This window comes from Emydura macquarii, unplaced genomic scaffold, assembly GCF_026122565.2.
Source record: "Emydura macquarii macquarii isolate MOO-44397 ecotype Brisbane River unplaced genomic scaffold, CSIRO-AGI_Emac_v2 contig_1230, whole genome shotgun sequence".
NCBI classification, from domain to species: domain Eukaryota; kingdom Metazoa; phylum Chordata; order Testudines; family Chelidae; genus Emydura; species Emydura macquarii.
The window spans coordinates 2,770,381-2,788,620 of record NW_027131367.1 but is presented as its reverse complement, the minus strand read 5'-3'; the positions used below and the strand labels follow the sequence as shown (position 1 = coordinate 2,788,620).

Genomic DNA, 18,240 nt, shown 5'->3' with positions numbered 1-18,240 from the left:
GGGGGCGTTTGGTTTTTGCCCTGCTGCTGGCGCTCCGGGCGACGCTCTTAACTGAGGCCTGTGGAGCCCGGCCGCTTTGCACTGGCCGAGCTTCAGAACCGTCCCTTGGTCACGTTCATCTAACTGGGGGGGAAGGGGGATGCCCTTGGCTGAACCAGTGATATTTGGCAGGGAGCGGCCCATTAATTTTGGCATTTGAAGGGACGTTTGTGAAGAGATTAGCTAGACGGTAAACGCTGCGAGGTGTAACCGCGCCTCATAAACGTTTCCAGAGGATTTACCGACCGGCCCAGCCAGCCAGTTTTATTTAGGCCGGGGCGAGTCACATGGGCAGGCCGAGGGGCTGCAGAAATGTTGCATCGTGGCTGGAATGGGCCCTGTACAAATACAGCTGCTACAGTGATGAGCCGACAAGCTGCGACTGCTGTGTTGGGTGCCTGTGAGGGGTGCTGTAGTGGGCGGGGGGGATATTTTGATAAGCGTCAGGGCATTTCCCAATGGGGAGGCAGCAGGGGCAGTGGCCAGGATCCTGGCCTGGTGCTCCGAGACCTGGGTTCTTCTGCCACTGACCTGCTGGGTGACCTTGGCTAAGTCACTTTGCCTCTGTTTTGCCACCCTTTTGTGTGTTTAGACTGTAAGCTCTTTGGAGCAGGGGCTGGTTCTTCTTACATGCCTGTGCAGCGACCAGCACAGTGGGGCTCTGTTCTCAGCTGGGTGTTCCTATCGTACAAATAATACTAATAAAAATTGTGAATTTTGCCTGTCACCCTGTGGTGAAAAGCTCCGGCCGTTTGTTTTAGCAGCTGCGGTTTGGTTTTTTTGCAAGAGGAAAATGAAAATCGGCAAAAAACCTTGTGAGTTTCCACTGAGGGGCTGATTTCTGGCCAGACCCAGCTGAGACAGGAATGTGGCCAGTCCTCAGTGTAAGCAGTGGGGGGTGATAAACCTGCACGTAGCCAGCAGACCCTGAGATGGCCACTCACCATCCAAAGTAAAGGGTTATAATCTTCCCCTGCAGGTGAGTCTTTCTGCTTGCTTGAAACAAACAAAGGCATTGTTCAAATAACAATGGGGTGGTGACACAAGCCGATAAGAGCCAGGAAACCTGAATCCCAGCAACCGATTTTTATTTAGAAAGGTGAATCTTTTCTCTCTCCTTCTTAGCAGACTGACAGGGACATTTTTTCCTTATTAGCTCCTGATCCTGTGGCGAGTTGCTCTCCCCATCTGGTGCTAGGTGCTGTACAGTACAGTCACTCTGCGCAGCCTGCGTTTGCCTAGCACTAGCTCCAGCTTCGTTGCATCTCTTGGTTTGTGTGTTATCATTGCTGGTAATGTCAGCACAGCGCAGCAGATGGCTGGGTTCAGCAGGGAGAAGCGGGGCACAGGTTCTGCAGGACGTATAAAAGCGGTGGGCTGCATTTTAGGAACACTGTGAATTGCCAAGGGAGGTTTTGCCCAGACTGCTCCAGCAGCAGGAGGAAGGCACGGAGGAGCCGAGGCGTGGTACAGCGGACAGTGGGACTAGTGGGTAGGAGCGTGGCGGAGGGAGGAAGGAGCTGTTGGAGTTGGGCTGCGGGTCGATCGGTCGGTGCACAGCCCAGTTGGGTGCTCAGCCCCTCTCGGCAGCCATCTGTTCACACGCGTGGCGAGAGGAGAAGGCGTGCTGACACGCACGGCCCTGGCCAGAATTCACAGGCCGGGAGGGGGGCTGGTGCCACTGGGCCAGGCGTCAGGTGCAGGGCTGAGTCAGCCACAGACAAAATAAACCCGGGCTCTGGGCTGCAGAAGGAAATAGCCTCCAGGAAGCCGCGTGTGGCAGGGTCTCTTGGCGTCGGCCGGGGGTGAGGGGTCAGCGCTTACGGCTGCTGGGAGAGGGGAGCTGGGCCAGGCCACTCCGTCTGTTGTTGTTAGTCAAGGACAAAGCCCTTCTGCCCGGGGGCTGCGGCTATCGTGGGCTTGGCTTAGCTTCTGCGTTCTCCACCCCCTTGCCCATTCTCCTCCGCCCCCTGGACTGGTCGGAGGGGCAGAGCCCAGCCTGCCCCAACAGCAAACCCTCCCCGCCACCAGGAGTGTCAGAGCTGGGGATGGGCACGGCTGTTGGAGGGGGAGAAAGGGGCAGAAACTACCAGGGTGGGGTTGACATTTCAGCCGAATCCTTCACCTGTGCGCCTCGCTCTCCCGAAACAGCAGCAGCAGCAGCGCTCTCTGGGTGACTGTTCATCCCATCCTGCGCGGGACAGGCTGGCTGATGACAATGCACCCTACCACCGCCCGGAACAGCCCCCGCCTGCCCCACCTGGCCTGCAGGGCTCTGGGGTGGTCATTAGGGGCTCATCCCCCCCGGGACTGGGCACGCGCGGGTTGTTTTGATTCTGCTGCTGTCGGGTCCGATCCTCATGTGGCTCTGACCTCCCTCCCCTGGGGCTGAGCGTGCACTGCTCACCCAGTCACTCCCCCGCCAACTGCAGGGCAGAGCAGGCCTGGCTTAGAAAAGCTCCCTCTTCTCTTCAACAACAGGCTTTTCTTGGCGCTCAAGGGACTCTTCCTGCACCGGCTGCTCACTGCGCAGGGCTGCCAGCACCAGCTCCTTACAAGGAGAGCTTTTCTCATTATACCTGCAGCCTGCCAAAGGCTCCAGCGTCCACAGTCAGGTGACATTCTTCCTCCAGCGTTTCCCAGCTCCTAGGAGCCGGAGCCTGGCTCGTTACCTTTCGCGAAGGGCCCTGCCTGTGGTTTCTAAGGCTTCTTCACGGGCAGCAGCCCAGTAAGTGGAAGGGGCACACACAGATGGGTATGGTGCCAGCATCCACTGCTCACTGCACCTTTTAGCTACCAGTCTGCACCCACGAGCCCCTCCCAAATGTCTGAGCTAAACAATCCCCCTGGGGGGTCATCAGCAGGATTTGAACCTGGGACTTTCCCCTGGCAGCACACAGTCTGCTGCTTGAGCCAGTGAGGTAACTCCTTCAGCACGTAGCAGTAGTAGGCTGCTCTCGACACACCTCCCCATGAGCGGGAATGCAGCCTGTACTTTACACAAACACAGGGACTTTTCCAGTTATCCTGCAGTTGGTGGTGAATTATTTGGTGGGGGGCAAAAGGCGCCTGATTCTCGGGAGGCGGATGTCCCGGAGCCCTAGGCAGCCACCAGACAAGATTTCCCCATGTGCTGCCGCTGCCAGCATTCACCCTGTGTGGGCCAGCAAGAAATGCAGCCTCCCTTCACCCCTTAGCTCCTGCTGTCACCAATGCGGGGCCAATCAGTGCCAACTCGGCTGTAGTATATTTGTGATATGGGCCCTTGGAACTGGGCTGAGACCCCACCTGCTCATTTCACCCAACAGCCATCAGATGGGAACCACTGATAGGCGTGAGTGCCCTGGGCCTGATGTGAACGGCCCTTTAACCCATTCCCAACCCCTGAGCCACTCAGCCCCTCTCGTTCAGACAAAGGAGCTGGTGAATGCCTCTTCCTGCCATGGACCTGCCCGAGCCGTGTTCAGGCTCAGCTCGCAGCACCCAGCCATGTGCAGGGAGCTGCACTTGTTACCCGGCCTCCTGTCCCTCCTCTACAGCGGGGGAACCCCAAACTCCTGGACTCGGGGCTGGCAGTCCAGCGCGGAACAGACTTGCTGTGCACGGCGGTGTGAGAATGGGGGTGACAGCTGAGGTAATTGGAACTGACCTCGTTTTATTTCCTCTCTACACCTCGATTAGCCCCACTTCCCCTGCATTGTCACACTCCTTCCGCCAGCCCTCTGGGGGTCTGAGGGCCGCGTCCACATGTTAGCAAAGGGCAGGTCCCGCTTTGTACATGGTGCCATCCTGGGACCCCCCGCATGTCGCTTCCCTCACCTCCTGTAGGAATCCTGCACCCCAGCGGGGTGGCTCTGTAGGCAGGCTATACGTCTGGCGGGCAGAGCAGAGGACACTTACTAAGATCGGAGGGTCACCAGGACCCACGCAGGCAGGGATGTGGAAGCCGTGGCTCTGGGGGTCAACCCGTCCGGGTCCCATGTGCACACATTTGGACTGAGGCGGTTTATTGATGGTGGGGAACCTACATTTCCCCAGGCGGCCTCCCTGCCCCTCGGCCCCTCTCTGCTTAGAGGCCTGTAAAGGGGAAGCAGGAGACTCCTGCAGGACTGGGCCCCCCCCCCCGTGTGGAGTCCCTGGAACCCCACGAGAGCCCCAGCAGCCGTGGGGCAGAGGTGAAGTGCCTCTGAGGCCCTGGCTGCATCGTCCCCACCCCATGGGGCAATGCGGGCCCTGGCCAGCTGGCGTCAACGCTTGGGGCTCAGTTGTCCCCTCATTCCATGTACACGAGGGCAGGGCTGGGGCCCCCAGCTGTGATCAGGGGCCATGGGCTCCCCCGGGGTTCCTCAGACGCTGCCCCAGCACCCTAGTCGCCGTGGCTCCTGCCCATAGCCCTCCCTGGAGCGGGCAGTCGGGGGGCCGGGAGGCGTTGAGCAGCGCAGGGGCTCGGAGCCAAGCGAGCACCGGTAACCCCTGACTAGGAGAGGCCTGGCAGCTGGTTCCCTGGTAACCCAGCAGTGACGCAGGCCCTGCTGTACCACGTAACTGCCCCAAGCCTGCCAGAATCTGTCGGGGCAGAACGACAGAGGGGGAGGGCGTGTTCCTCTCCCAGGCTCCATGCACTGCACAGGGCCCTGGCCATTCGGCATCACGGGGCCCTGTGGGGGGAAGAGCAGTCGTACAGCTGCTGCTGCCCTCCACCCCAGAGGTGGCTGCATTCCAGGGGTGCCCTATGTAGGCTGGTTGTGTGACCCCTTTCCCCTCCCCAGTGAAGGTTTATACAGCTGAGCTGAGCCATTTCTGTACCCTCTTCCCTGCCATATCAGCACGGGCCAGCCGGAAGCAGGAGCGAACTTCTGCTGCAATCAGCCGGCAGGCGCGAAGGATGGTTTCCTAGGGCCTACAAAAACGGGGGGGGGGGGGGGGGGGGGCCAGGAGGCGCCTGTGGCTGTTTCTGGTGGATTGCAGAACCAGAGGGAAGGGGCCGGGGAAATGGGAGAGGCTGATGCTGTCCAGGGGTGGGTGCCCAGCGTGATACGCCTGGGATCTGGAGGGGCCTGGGGGAGCGGAGCACTCGCCCCTCCTGGGGGTGTTGTGCTGGGGCTCACACCTATCACAGTGTGTGTCTGACGAGCTCACTGCACCCACCAGGGTCCCCCCCCCCCCCGCTCTCTGTGTACCTCTCTCCCGTACCCCTCTATTTCAGGGGCTCCTGGCAACTCCCCGCTGCCAAGGGCCCTGTGTGCCCCTCCTCCTCCCCCTCCCATAGCAGGGTCCCTTACTGTCCCCCCCACACCAACAGCTCCCCGTGTGTGCCCTGCAGCCCCACAGCGCTCAGGCCAGGGCCCCCGACTGTCCCCCCACCTCTGGGGTCCCCAACACGCTCCGACAGGAGGGGAGGCGGCGTTCAAAGGCCCTGTGGCCTCCCTCCCGGCCCCAGGCACACACCCCACCCCGCCGGGGGGGGGATCAGGCCGGCCCGAGCTGGGCGGGCACCTGGCTGGGGGGGGGACCCGAGGAGGTCGGCGCTGGGAGGGCCAGAGCTTTGGGCGCTGACTGCGGGAGATCCAAGCCAGGAGCCCCCGGCCCGGCTCCCAGGGGCGGAGAAGCCCCTTCCCCGGCACGGTGCCCGGGCGTTGCGGGGGCGGCGGCCTGCCGAGAAGTTTGGGAGAAGCGCAGGCAGGCGCGGCGCTGCCAGTCCCTGCCCGGCCGAGCGGGAGGGGCCGGGCGGAGGGGGCCGGCCCCGGGGCCGGGGAAGGGGAGCGCCCGCCCCGCAGGTTTGCACCGGGCGCCGCCAGCCGAGCCGAGCGGGCGGACCGAGCAACTCCTCCCTGGCCGGCACGCCGGAGAGGCCGCGGGAAGCAAAGGGGGCGAGCGGCTACCTGCGGGGCGGCTCGCCCGGGAGAGGGGCCGAAAGAGCCGCCCCCGGCCCCGCTCCGCTCCGCTCCGCCGGCCCGAGGGGGGCCCGGGCTTCGCGCGGGGCCGCTTCTCCCGAAGGGCCGGGCCGGACCGAACCGAACCGGGCCAGGCTTCCAGTCCCGGCCCCGCACGCGGCGCGATCACCGCCCAGGTAGGAGCCCGGCCGTCCCCCGGGAACTCCCGTGCTCCGCGGCAGAAGTTGGCAGGCGCCGGGACTACGCGGCCCGGCCCCGGCCGCCCGAAGGACCCGGGCTCGGGGAGCCCCCGGGAGAAGGGGGGACCCCGGGCCGGGCTGGACGTTAAGTTCTCCGGCGCCGGCCAGGGCGAGCGGGTGTCTGCGGCGCGGGGCTGGGGCGGCTACAGACAACGGGGCAGGTCCCCCGGCTGTCAGCGAGCGGCCCCCGGTGCCACGGACCCGGCGGGCAGGGGAGCCCTGGGCGTATTCGGGATCAGCCCTTGCGTTGGGGGGGTCAGGACTCCTGGGTTCCACCCCCTGCTCCGGGACAGGAGCGGGGTCCAGTGGGGTGGGGGAGGAGGGCGGCAAGTCGGGACTCCTGGGTTCTAGTCCCACTTCTCACTGGAGTGAGCGACCTATCCTCTGTGGACCTCAGTTTCCCCCACTTGTGTCCGGATACAGACCCCGCCTGTGCAGCAAAGGGCGGCTCCAGGGGGCCCTGGCTCTGTCCCAGTAGGTGTTTTGCTAATGTTAAGGGGAGATTTAGTCGGCGTGGGTCCTGCTTTGAGTAGGAGGTTGGGCTAGATGACCTCCTGAGGTCCCTTCCCACCCTCATCGTCTAGGATTCTCCCCACAAAGCGATCCAGGATGGATCCTGTGGCCACAGCCAGTCCCCTGGGGACAGGGTGGGAGATGGAAATGCTGCCCGGCTCCTCTGTGAGAACAGGAACATGGAGTTGAGGAGGCTGGGGGGGGAGCGTGGGGGCCTTGCCCCTGGCTCCTGCCTCTGGCCGAGTCTGGGTGAGGCTGGCTGCACCACACACGCTCTGTAAGTTAAAGGGAACTTGTCCGTGGCCCGATTCTGCTGGGAAACCTCAAGGAGACATTGGCCCCTGGCTGGCACCGATTGCTCCATGGGCTGCGTGAAAGCGTGTCGGTAACGCCCTGTGAGCTGCCCCGAGCAAAGGGCCGTGTTGTGCGAAGTACAAGGAAACGCCACCTACTCTGATTTAGTGTCCTTCATACAGAGCCCCACCGAGCCAGCGCGGGAGAGAGATGGGGCTGGGTGGAAAGAGGAAGGGGCCAGGAATGTAGTGCAAAGTGAGGGTTCAGCTACTCCCTAGGACTGGCTCAGTAGCTGACTGCCGGAGCGGAAATCCCCTGAACTTCCTCCCTGTGTCACAGAGCAGGAGTCTGGGAGCCAGGATCTCTGAGCAGCTCTGCTCCTGGATCTGCCGCTGACTCTTTGTGTGGCCTTGGATTCATGCAGGCTTCGCTTTCCACCTCTGGAAAGGGAGAAAGAAATGTCCCTCCCTCCTTCCCTCCCCGACTCCACGCAACAACACACCTCTCTAGGGAAAGCTGGTTTTGCAGCCTCTCAGGAGGCTTTACAGTAGGAGAATGAATCCATCTTTCACAGCCACCTCTGGGGAGGAGTCAGCGCGTCCATGTAGCAATGCACCGCAGCCCTTCGGACTGTTTGGGACATGAAGCCACGTCCCCTCTCCAGGTGGAAGCGTAGGGGGCTTTAGGAAGGATGTAATCCCCTAGACACCCAGGCTATGTGATCGTCAGTGAGCACAAGTGACCGTGGTTTGCGTCTCACCCGAAAGACTGCACTTCAACGCCCCGTACCACGGTTCTCTGCTGCCTCCCCCCCAGGGAATCGCCAACAGCATCGAGAGTGAGTCTCTTCTCCAAGAACCAGCCGGGGCCAGCCCGGCTTAGTTTTGGAGAGGTGACACGCAGCTGGCAAGTCACATCCAGAAGGAGCGAGGTGCAAAAACCCAGGAGCCTTAACTGTGTGGTGCAGCCCTGCCACGGTAGCATTCCAGCGGGGCCGGGAGGCGAGGGGCAGGACGGCAAAGTGGCCAATTGTGTTCAAGTCATGGCTCTTGATTTTGAAGAGTGCAGGGCCGGGGTGGGGCTGAGCTGGCAATGTGCCTGCGGGAGGCGGGACTGGACTGGACTGGGGTGGGTGTGAATCCAGGGGCACAGACACTACCGAAAACCGAGCGGCAGAGAGGAGCTCCGACTGGGGCAGGAGGGGCTGAGGCAGTCTGAAGTGAAGTGAACAGTAACAAAGGTGCCGCCGGGTGGGTCTCCGCCTGCGCCCTGGGCCTGCAGGACGGGCTGGAGAGAACACAGCAGGTGCTGCGTGCGGGTGGGGGAGGCTGAGGTGTGGTGACTGAACGAGCCGGGCGCTGCTGGCAGCGAGGGACCAGACGTCACGGTGCGAGTGTGGGACGAGCGTCAGAAATGGGACGCTCCTTAGATTTGACACCTGGGATCCAGCCCTCCCAAAGGACCCCGTAAGAGTCGCCATAGTTGTTCTCGAACTGCGTGGCCTGATCGGGTTCACGTGGGGCAACGTGACGACACCGTGGGGAGCAGAGCTGCCCCTGCCCAGGATGAGCCCCGGTGCCCATAGCAGCAGGGAGGGATCATTCTCTCCGGGCTCAGAGCCTGCCCGGGACACAGGACAGGAGCCTAGAAAGAGGGGAGCCAGTTTCTGCCTCGTGCACCTAAATTCCAAATCTCGCTTCCGGAGGCTGCCCAGAGGCAGGGCAGGCAGCCCAGCCGATCAGGCTAGAGGAGAGCCGATGCTGAGGGCACGGGAGACGATCCCCCTAGAGCTCGGGAAACGTGCAGCAGGCAGTGGTGAAAGACCGAGCAGCGGCCGGGGGCAGGTGTCGGCAGCTGGCTCTGTCCTGGTGAGAGTCCAGCCTTGCTCCCCGGCCCCTGCTGATGTCTTGTGTTCTCAGGTTGCTAACCCTGTTTCCCCGCCTGCCCTGTTTCCACAGGCTTCTTGGGGATCCCGCCCTGTGCCTTGGTGCCACCCCAGGATGGCTGCGCCCTGCGTGCTGCTGTTGTCTGTGTGGCTCTCGCTGAGCCTTCTCCCGGCATGCCAGGCTCAGGGGCCCCCTCCATCTGGCTGTGGCAAGGACCTGCCCCCCCTGTACTATAACCTCTGTGACCTGTCGGCGGCCTGGGGCATCGTGCTGGAGGTGGTGGCCGGCTTCGGGGCAGTGACCAGCTTTGTGCTCACCATCATCCTGGTGGCCAGCCTGCCCTTCGTGCGGGACCCCAGGAAGAAGAGCCTGGTGGGGACCCAGGTGTTCTTCCTCCTGGGCACCTTCGGCCTCTTCTGCCTGACCTTCGACTTCATCGTCAAGCAGGACTTCTCCACCTGCGCCTCGCGGCGCTTCCTCTTCGGGGTCCTCTTCGGGATCTGCTTCTCCTGCCTGCTGGCCCACGCCGTCAGCCTCAACTTGCTGGCCAGGCGGAACCGCGGGCTGCAGGGCTGGGCGGCCTTCGGCGTGGCCCTGCTGCTCTCCCTGGTGGAGGTGATCATCAACGCCGAGTGGCTGCTCATCACCGTGGTGAGGCGCCGGGGCCCCTCCCTGGACCCCTGCAACGTGGCCAACGAGGACTTTGTCATGGCGCTCATCTTCGTCATGTTCCTCCTGCTGGCCGCTTTCGCCGCCGCCTGGCCGGCCCTGTGCGGCCGCTATGCGCACTGGAGGAAGCACGCCGTCTTCATCCTCCTCACCACCTCCCTGTCCATGGCCCTCTGGGTGGCCTGGATCGTCATGTACCTCTACGGGAACCAGCAGCGGGGGAGCCCGACCTGGGACGACCCCACGCTGGCCATCGCCGTGGCCGCCAACGCCTGCGTCTTTGTCTTCTTCTACGTCATCCCTGAGATCTCGCATGTGGTGCGGCCGGGCCCCGAGCAGGCCTACGAGGACGACGCCTACCCGACCCGGGGCGTGGGCTACGAGACCATCTTGAAAGAGCAGAAATCCCAGAGCATGTTTGTGGAGAACAAGGCCTTCTCCATGGACGAACCATCCTCAGGTAGGCAGGGGAGCCCCTGGCCAAGGGGAAGGTGCAAACGGGGCGGGGGGGCTGCAGGCACTGGGGGTGGAGAGGCAGCTCTGGCTCTGGGGGCAACTGCGTGCCTCTCTCTGCTGATGGGCCTGGCGTGGGGGGTGGTTCCCCGTCATGGCACATTCCAGCCAACTTGGGGGGGGGGGGGGTCTGTTCGTGTGCGCCCGTGCGCTTGGCCGCGCTTTCTTTGAGCGGCTGGACTGCATGGTCCTGTGGGAGCTGAGCCTCTGAGTCTTTCGGTGGGTCAGGGGACCTCATTCTCTGAGCCCAGCCCTTCAGGGTGCTGAGCAGCCTCCACCCCCATTGCCTTCAGTGGGAGCTGGCAGCAGGGCACCTCTCGGGGGAGCCCGGCACCGTGCAGGATCGAGCCCTTTGCAACACAGGGCCTCTCCCCTCCCCCATCTCCATTCAGCCAAGTATTTGGGGCGGGGCTGTTGGGGCAGCGGCTGGTGCTGATGCCGGAGCTGGCCCATAACGTGGACAAAGCGTGCCGCGAGCCGGCCCCGAGGGCAGGGGGCGAAGACTGTGGCTGGGAACTGGAGGCCACCGGCCCCCGTGTGCGGTTGGGGTGTGTGCATGGTGATGTACCCAGGGAGGGTGGCTGGGCTGGTGCCTGGGGGATGGCTGAGATCAGCTTTGTTTGTTTACGTGCTGTATTTAAACCCGCTATGAAGGGCCTCTGCCACGGGATCTGTGCCCTTGGCGGCTGCCCACGTGTCTCCCTCCCTGCCCCCCTCCTGACTCCACTCTCTGCTATTGTCTGTTACACCTGGGTTGTGTCTTTGTGTGTCACACGGCGAGCAGGGGGGCCCTGGGTTGCTACAGCAATACAGCGCCCGGGAAGGGGGGGAGGCGGCGGCACGGAGCCTGGCTCCCGGGAGGGGAGGAGGCTGGGTGCTGCCAGCCAGGCAGCCTGCCCCAGCGGGAAGGCTGGTTGTAACATGGACCCAGTCCAACCAGTAGGACCCAGCCAGAGACCCCCTGCTCGCTTGGGTTGAGTGAGGGACCAGCCAGACACTGGTCATGGCCAACCTGGACCAGTTTGAAATAATGACTCCAATTGTTGCTCTGGAAAAAACCACCCAGGCTGGGTTCACTGGGCTGGGACATTTCGTGCTGGTCTTGGGCGGCGGGAGCCAAACCCTTTGCTCCCTGTTGCCCAGCGTGCAGCGTTCCTCACGGGCTTTTTCCCCACTCCGAGAACGTGGAGATGCTATTTCTTCTGACCTCCCCCCGCTAGCCCCAGGAGTGTCCAGGAGACCCTACGATAACAAACCTGTGTGTGTGTGACACAGCTCCAGTGAGAAGCCAGACGAGAACACACCAGCTCGTGCAACCGAGTGCTCACAAGACACCCTAGGATAACACGCTCGTGTTTGCCGCGCGTGTGCAGCCCCCCCCGAACCCACCAGTGTGCGCAGGCCAGAGTTCCCAAGTGACCCTACAATAACAAACCACTGCTAGCTCGTGAATAACACACACCGGCACTGATTGGCTAAGACTGCGTGGGACTTAATTGCTTCTGGGACTGGAACCAAACAAACCTGGCCTCCGGTCCCCTCCTGCCCACCTCTGGGGAGGACCTGAGCTGCCTCTTGTGAGTCAGCTCATTAAAACCTGTTTGTCTGTGCTCTGCCATAAACAGATCCTTGCTTCACGGCTGCCTTCTGCTCTGCAGGGCTGCCCTCTGCACACAAGTTGTACCCCATTAACGACACCAGTACAGGTAGAGCGGCTCAGTCCCCCTCGTGGGGACGCGGCTATGCTGGGACAAAGGTGCTGGTACCAGTATCTCTTATCCCAGTACAGGGAGGGGAATAAGATAGGAACGTGGGACTAGAAGGACCCGCCAGGGATCACGGAGTCCAGTTCCTGCTGTTGCAAGCAGTGCTAAAATATCCCAGCAGAAGGCCCCCATCCCAGTATAACTGCGCCCCCACTTGGCGTTGTACTGGGGTAACTATATTGGTAGAAAATCCCCCTTCCTCCCGCAACCGCCGTAGCTCTGCCAGGGTGTGGAGCGGGCCTAATTCAGCTGCGTGCGTTGGTCCGGGGCGGCCGAGGTTTACCTGGCCCTGCCTCAGCGCAGGGGGGCTGGACTTGCTGACTCCTCAAGATCCCTTCCAGCCCCATGTCTCTGTGCATCTGTGACTCCACGGTCTGTACGTCGCCTCTCGAGTGCTGCCGCCTGCACACGCTGGAAGGCTGCCCAGGCGTGAAGGCAGCGTGATAAGCAGCATATCACGTCTTCATCGGTATCCAGCCCCTTGTCACCGGCCTGATCCCTGCTGAACGCGGGGCAGACTCCTGTTGACTTCACTGGGCTTGTGCCAGACCCCATAAATCTGTGGCGGTGTCCAGACGTGAGGGTCCTGTCCTCTGGGGAGAAGTCTGCATGCTCCCTTCGGCACGCTCCAGTGGTGCATCTAGCTCAGCATCCTCTCTTCTGAAAGGCAGTGGCCAGTGTCAGGTGCTTCAGAGGGAATTAACAGAACAGGGCAACTTTCAAGTGATCCATTCCCCGTCATCCAGGCCCAGCATTTGGCAGTCAAAAACGTAGAGACACCCAGTGCAGGGGGTTGTGTCCCTGACCATCACGGCTAATAGCCTCCATTAACTGATCTAATTCCTTTTTGAACCCCGTTATGCTTTTGGCCTTCACGACATCCCCTTGCAGTGAGTTCCACAGGTTGACTGTCTGTTGGGTGACGAAATACTTCCTTTTGTTCATTTGAAACCTGCTGCCTATTAATTTCATGGGGTGACGCATGGTCCTGGTGTTATGTGAAGGAGTAAATAACACTTCCTCATTCGCTTTCTCCAGGCCAGTCATGATTTTATAGCCCTCTCTCATATCCCCCCTTTGTCCTCTCTTTTCCAAGCTGAGCAGGCCCAGTCTTTCAAATCTCTCCTCATATGGAAGCTTTTCCACACTCCTAATCATTGTTTGTTGCCCTTGGCCCGACAGGGAGAGCGGTATCTCTGCCCCTGGTTGGCTGGCCAGGCACTCGGGGAACTGGATTTGCTCTGTGAATCATTCTGGCTGAAGTGTGGAGGATTTTCGCTGTTGAGCTGTGTGTTGAGCAGATAGCAGGGGGCGATCCTGACTCCACTGCAGTCAGGGCAGAGTTTCCACTGAGGTTGTTGGAGGCAGGAATTCCCCCCCGTGCGTTTGCCCAGATGCAAGGCTGGCTTCCCCTGGCCCATGCATGCTCTAACGGCCGCCCTGCACCGCCCAGCTCTCCTGCCCTGTGCTGGCGCATGTCAGCTCTCAGCGCCGCCCGGGGATTGTTTTTTTTTCCTCTCTTTTCAGCCAAGAAGCCGGTGTCGCCTTATAGCGGATACAACGGGCAGCTGCTGACAAGCGTGTTCCAGCCCACGGAGATGGCTCTGATGCACAAAGGGCCCGTAAGTCAGACCACAAGTGTGTTTGTTCTCCCCGTGTCAGCCGGCCGGCCCCGCGGGGGGGGGGCTGTTTCCTGCATGATGGATGGGCTTTTAAACTCCCAGTCGATAGCTGTGCGGCAGGAGCGCTCCCGAGGGCCTGTAGCGTTCGGTCAGGCCCAGCTTAGATTCCTGCTAGGAGGTGTGGGGGGGCTGTTTCTGGAGAAGGGGGTGCAATGAGCCGCAATGACACCCGCCAGCCAGGGGTCTTTAGGGCCTCCTGAAGAGCTCTGGCCTGGCTGGCTTCAGAGCAAAGGCAGCAGCGCTTTCCTGTACCGGGGTTTGCTCGGAGGCACCCGGCTGCTGCCAAGGGGCCCTGTGGCTGAGAGGGAGCCGAGCGCGGACCCTGCGCGGCCCTGCCTCGGTGCTGAGAGCAGAGCCCGCGCAGCCAGCTCCGAGAGGAAGGGTCTGCTGCAGCCCATCACGGCAGCTCCCCAGCCGCGCCGCCACCATCCAGGGTCTCTGCTCCCCTGAGCATCCCCCGGGGACAGGGCAGAGTGTCCCAGAACAAACCCCAGTCTCTGGCCAGGACACGACGGCCGAGAGAGGCAGCGCGTTATAGAGGCAGGGTGCTGGGGGGTGTATGTTCAATCCCCGGCTCTGCCGCTGGCCGAGCCGGGCCTCCTTGGGCAAGTCGCTCCTCCTCCTGGGCCTCAGTTTCCCCTCCCGCCCTCGGTCTGTCTGGCCTGTCCAGCCTGTGACGCCGTCAGGGCAGGGGTCGTCTCCCGCGTCTGTGCAGCACCTGGTGGGGTGGGCCCCGATCTCAGTTGTGCGACAGTAACACAACGGGGCTGGGGGCACTGGCCTTCACTCCTTGGGATTCCGCAGAATCCCCCTCATCCCCCGCCTGGGATCGTCTGCTACCTTCCTGTCGAGGCTCCGGTAGAGGCCTCTGAAACCCCTGGGCTCCCCCTGCAGCCACAGCCGGGTCAGATAAACCCAGCATCACCCCCGTGACGGTGCCAGGCGGGGTCTGGGTCTGGGTGGGTCCAGCTGGGGGCATCGGCCTGCCAAGAAGTGAGTTGGGTGAGTGGCCCTGTCCCCAGCACCCTGCCATGAGCTCTTCAAGATCCCAGGGACATTAGGGTGCAGCTGGGGACGGGTGGGACCAGGAGCTCTCTACCTGGGCATCCCTGGCCCCAGTGCGGATGCGGGGGAACGGGCAGTGCAAATTCTGCTTAAGCAGGGCCAGCTGATTTGAATGGCCCCCGCTGGTGTCCGGAGAGCCCCTCCTTGCAGGGACAGGGCCGGGCGCTGGGCTGGGGCTGGGCGGCGAGCCTTGAGGAAGCAGGAGGGTGGCGGAGCCGCTCCGAATCGCCGGCCGTGTGTCTCCTCAGCCCTGGGCCCACTTGCTGCTGCTCGTTCTCTTTCCAGGCCGAAGTCCCCTATGATGTCATTCTGCCCCGGGCCACCGCCAGCAGCCAGACGATCAGCAGCACCAGCTCCACGCTGCGGGCAGAGGACGCCTACGTGGCACAGAGCCGGCAGGCAGCAGCCCAGAAGGATAGCAGGGACGTCCAGGTCTGTGAAAACAGGCTGCTGTGCCACGGAGCAGCGGGGTCGAGTGGTTACAGCGGGCGGGGGGGTCATAGTTCTTCTGCCACTGTCTCCCTATGGGACCATCGTGCTCTCTGCCTCAGTTTCCCCACCTGTTAAATAGGGATTATGCAGACCCCCACTTGGTAACGGTGTTTGGAGACCTCCTGGTGGGAATGGCTGCAGCGTATTGTATCGCTACACTTCCTCGCAGCCTCCTATTCAGATTTGGCTGGAGAACTCCAGCCTTTCCCAGCTGGCCCAGGGACCACAAATCGACTGTGCTTCATTCAAAGGGCCGAGAACCTCAGTGCCGGGGGCGGGAATGAAAACCCGCCTGCCTCTGACGGGGAGGAAATTTCCCAGGTCCCCAGTGCGGAAGGTCCAGGCTGGTATTTCAGGTGCAGAAACGAATGCGAAGGGCCTGGCCCACCTCCGCACTGCAAGTAGTAGCAGGGTTGGAAGAGAACCCAGGAGTCCTGGCTGCCAGTCCCCGCTATAACCCTGCCCCGTCGCTGCCCCTCTTGCGTTAGACTCCGCAGACGGCGGAACTGGTGGCCGTGTGGCATTTCCCACTCTCCGAATGCAGCAAGCTGAAGGTATCTGTGTCCGGGCCCCTCCAACGAATCCAACCAGCCGCCCTTCAGATGCAACACAGCAAAGACCTTGCCCGCATGCTAAGAGACCCCCCCTCACTCCCCCCACACACACACCCATCCCCACCGGCTCCTTGGAATTGGGCGGTTCTGATGCGATCTGACCTGCCACAGATTTACCAAGGGGTGGTTAGAACAATCATTCCGTTTATTTCAACCATGGCCCAGCCTTGGGCGGGTGCCAAAGTGAGAGGCCGTGGGGGCAACACCCCCCGTGCCAGGTCTGGGGGGGATTCAGGTGGTGCCTTTCAGCTGCAGGGTTCTGATCTCTGTTGCTGTGATGTTTAGGCTCCATCTCCGTACAACAAGAGCAGGTGGTAGAGATGCACGGACGCCCAGGCTCCCACCGCTGCGGAAATCACCGGCCAACCCGATCCCCTTCCTCCAGAGAGAGCCTGGCTCCTTCCTCACCCATGACAGTCCAGCCACGGCCAGTGACGGGCGCTGATTCGAGAGCCTCCAGCCAGGCCGGGTCTAAGCTCAGGAGAGGAGAGAGAATCCAGCTCCGTCCCCACCCAGCCATCCCCCGAGTGACCCCGGAGACTGCTAAGCACCGGCCGAGCCCTCGACCCTGCTGGACGGCTCGGGCTGCCTGTGGGATTTCCCAGGGGATGCCGAGGTTGGGCCCTTCCTGCGAAACGCCTGGGACCCAGCGCCTCGTCCACGTGGGAGTCGCCGTCTCTCGGCTGCACGGGCCACGTTAGTTTTGCTGCAGCACCCGGCAGCCCTCTGGCTTCATCGATTCTCTCCCCATCCCCACGGAGGACCCAGGACAATCTGCCACCCGGTGTCCGGACACCGGAGAACCATCCCCAAGTCGCTGAGGCCAGTGGGTGGCTGCAGGCTTCGAAGGAGCCTCTGCTTGCAGGGAGCCGAGCTGAGCCGGTCTCGGCTGGGAACTGCCTTGCACAACCTCACAGGACTCCCCTCCTGCGCCCCTGGGTGTGGGCCCCAGCAGGGGCTGCATGGCATCCCCGACCCTGGAGCCAAGCAAGGAAGAGGCTGGGTCCCAGGACTGGTGTCCTCCACAGGCCCTGACCTGAGCGCGGTTCCTTCCTGTTGCAAAGCCCATGGGCGCATCCAGCTGGGAGAGCAGGTCCTGGCCCGGTTGCTGCCTGACTCCAAGACTCGGGCCCCTCCTGCCATGCTGCCCTGCGGTAAGTCCCCCGGCTGACGTGGGAAAGCACGTGGCACCAGCCGGGGACCTCAGCCTGGCCCGGAACTGGAGTGCCCTGAGCCTCGGAGGAGACGGTGTGTGTCCCGTGGAGCTCCGGCGGTGGGCTGGCGGGGGCTGCTCCCCGTGTTTGGAGACGTGTCTGCGCCGGGCTACGTGGGCCAGAGATCAAGCCCCGTGCCGTGAGGTGGGCTTACGCAGCAAAACTTGAGTGGGCTGCCTCCAGCGTGGACGTGCAGGTGGAACAGAACTGGGGTTGGAGTCCGGTCCCCCTCCCGCCCTGTGAGCACCCTGCGCTGCCAGCCAGCTGCTCTGAGACCCGCCGTGGTTTCCCAGGGATGAGGCTGTGGGGGGCGTGGGGCTGTGATCAGAGCCAGCAGCACCGCAGCTCTCCCCCCCGCCCTGACTCCTGCTGTGCCTCAGTTTCCCCCATCCGCCAAGTGGCGAGGACAGCCTGGACCCCGCTTCCACGCTGCTGGCTGCAGGGAGGGCAAGTGCTCTCCCGGTGCAGAGTGGGCTCAGAGGCAAGACGCCGGCTGTGGTATGGGGAAGGCTGAGAGGTCCAGGGCTCTGAACAGCCTTTCGGCCTCTTCTCCCGCCTCTGCCTTCCTACCGGGACTGTACCAGCGTTTGGTTGTTTAAACTACCCCAGCAAGCAAATATATTGCACCGGGTGGGCGTGGCCTAAGGCGGGGGTGTGGCCTACGGCGGGTGGGCGTGGCCAGCCCCTCTACCATCTTTGGTCCCCGACACACAAAGGGATGGATTCTGCTCTCGTCCACCCCAGCGTCCAGGGGGAGCAAATCCACACTGGTGTCAGCGGTGGGGCTTGGCACTCAGCTCCCTGCTGCTGAGAATAGGCATCAGCCTCCCCCGCCCCCGGCTCGGTGCGCAGCGCTGACCTGACAGCTTCTGCGCCGAGTGCTGCTGTGACCCCAGCGCACGGGGAGTAGAGAAGGGGGCAGGGAGACGTGTGTGCGCCGGCTGGACGAGCGTGCGGTTGATTCGGATGTTATTTCAGTGCTGGGGGAGGGGGAATGTCCCTTTTTCTTTTCAGGTGGCTTTTGGCTTTTTGTTAGGTCAGGCTCTGTGTGCAGAATAAAGCTGGTTTTTCCGACCTGGCTGGGTTGTTGGTCCCTGTCCTGTTGAGAGAGGAGCTGTGGGATAGATAGGGAACGGACACAGGTCTCCCGGCGGGGGAATGGGACGTCTCGCAGGTTGTTTGGGAGGAGGAGGGGGAAATTGGGCAGTGCCTGCGGGATACACTTATCCCACCCCCAATAAAATGGGGGGATAGCAGTTAGGGGGCCAGCCGCACATGGTGGTGGCTGGAGCTCTGAGAGGGCCGGACCGAACCTGCAGACACAAAGGGCCGAGGGGAAATCGCTGCTCCGGGGCAGGGA

At 62.5% G+C, this 18,240-nt stretch overlaps 1 protein-coding gene across 3 annotated transcripts; it reads left to right on the top strand.

The window, feature by feature from the left end:
* Positions 1-5,451: 5,451 nt before the first annotated feature.
* Positions 5,452-17,959, top strand: GPRC5C (G protein-coupled receptor class C group 5 member C). 3 transcript variants are annotated; one of them, XM_067547272.1, is made up of 5 exons: positions 5,452-6,109; positions 8,938-9,994; positions 13,341-13,435; positions 14,846-14,992; positions 15,952-17,959. In XM_067547272.1, the coding sequence occupies exons 2-5, from the start codon at positions 8,980-8,982 to the stop codon at positions 15,982-15,984; spliced, it is 1,290 nt and encodes a 429-aa protein (XP_067403373.1). In that variant the 5' UTR covers positions 5,452-6,109; positions 8,938-8,979; the 3' UTR covers positions 15,985-17,959. The 3 variants fall into 3 exon arrangements, with proteins under 3 accessions (XP_067403373.1, XP_067403375.1, XP_067403374.1); XM_067547274.1 differs by lacking the exon at positions 5,452-6,109 and adding an exon at positions 7,689-7,817; XM_067547273.1 differs by lacking the exon at positions 5,452-6,109 and adding an exon at positions 8,146-8,229.
* The last annotated feature ends 281 nt before the right edge of the window (positions 17,960-18,240 follow it).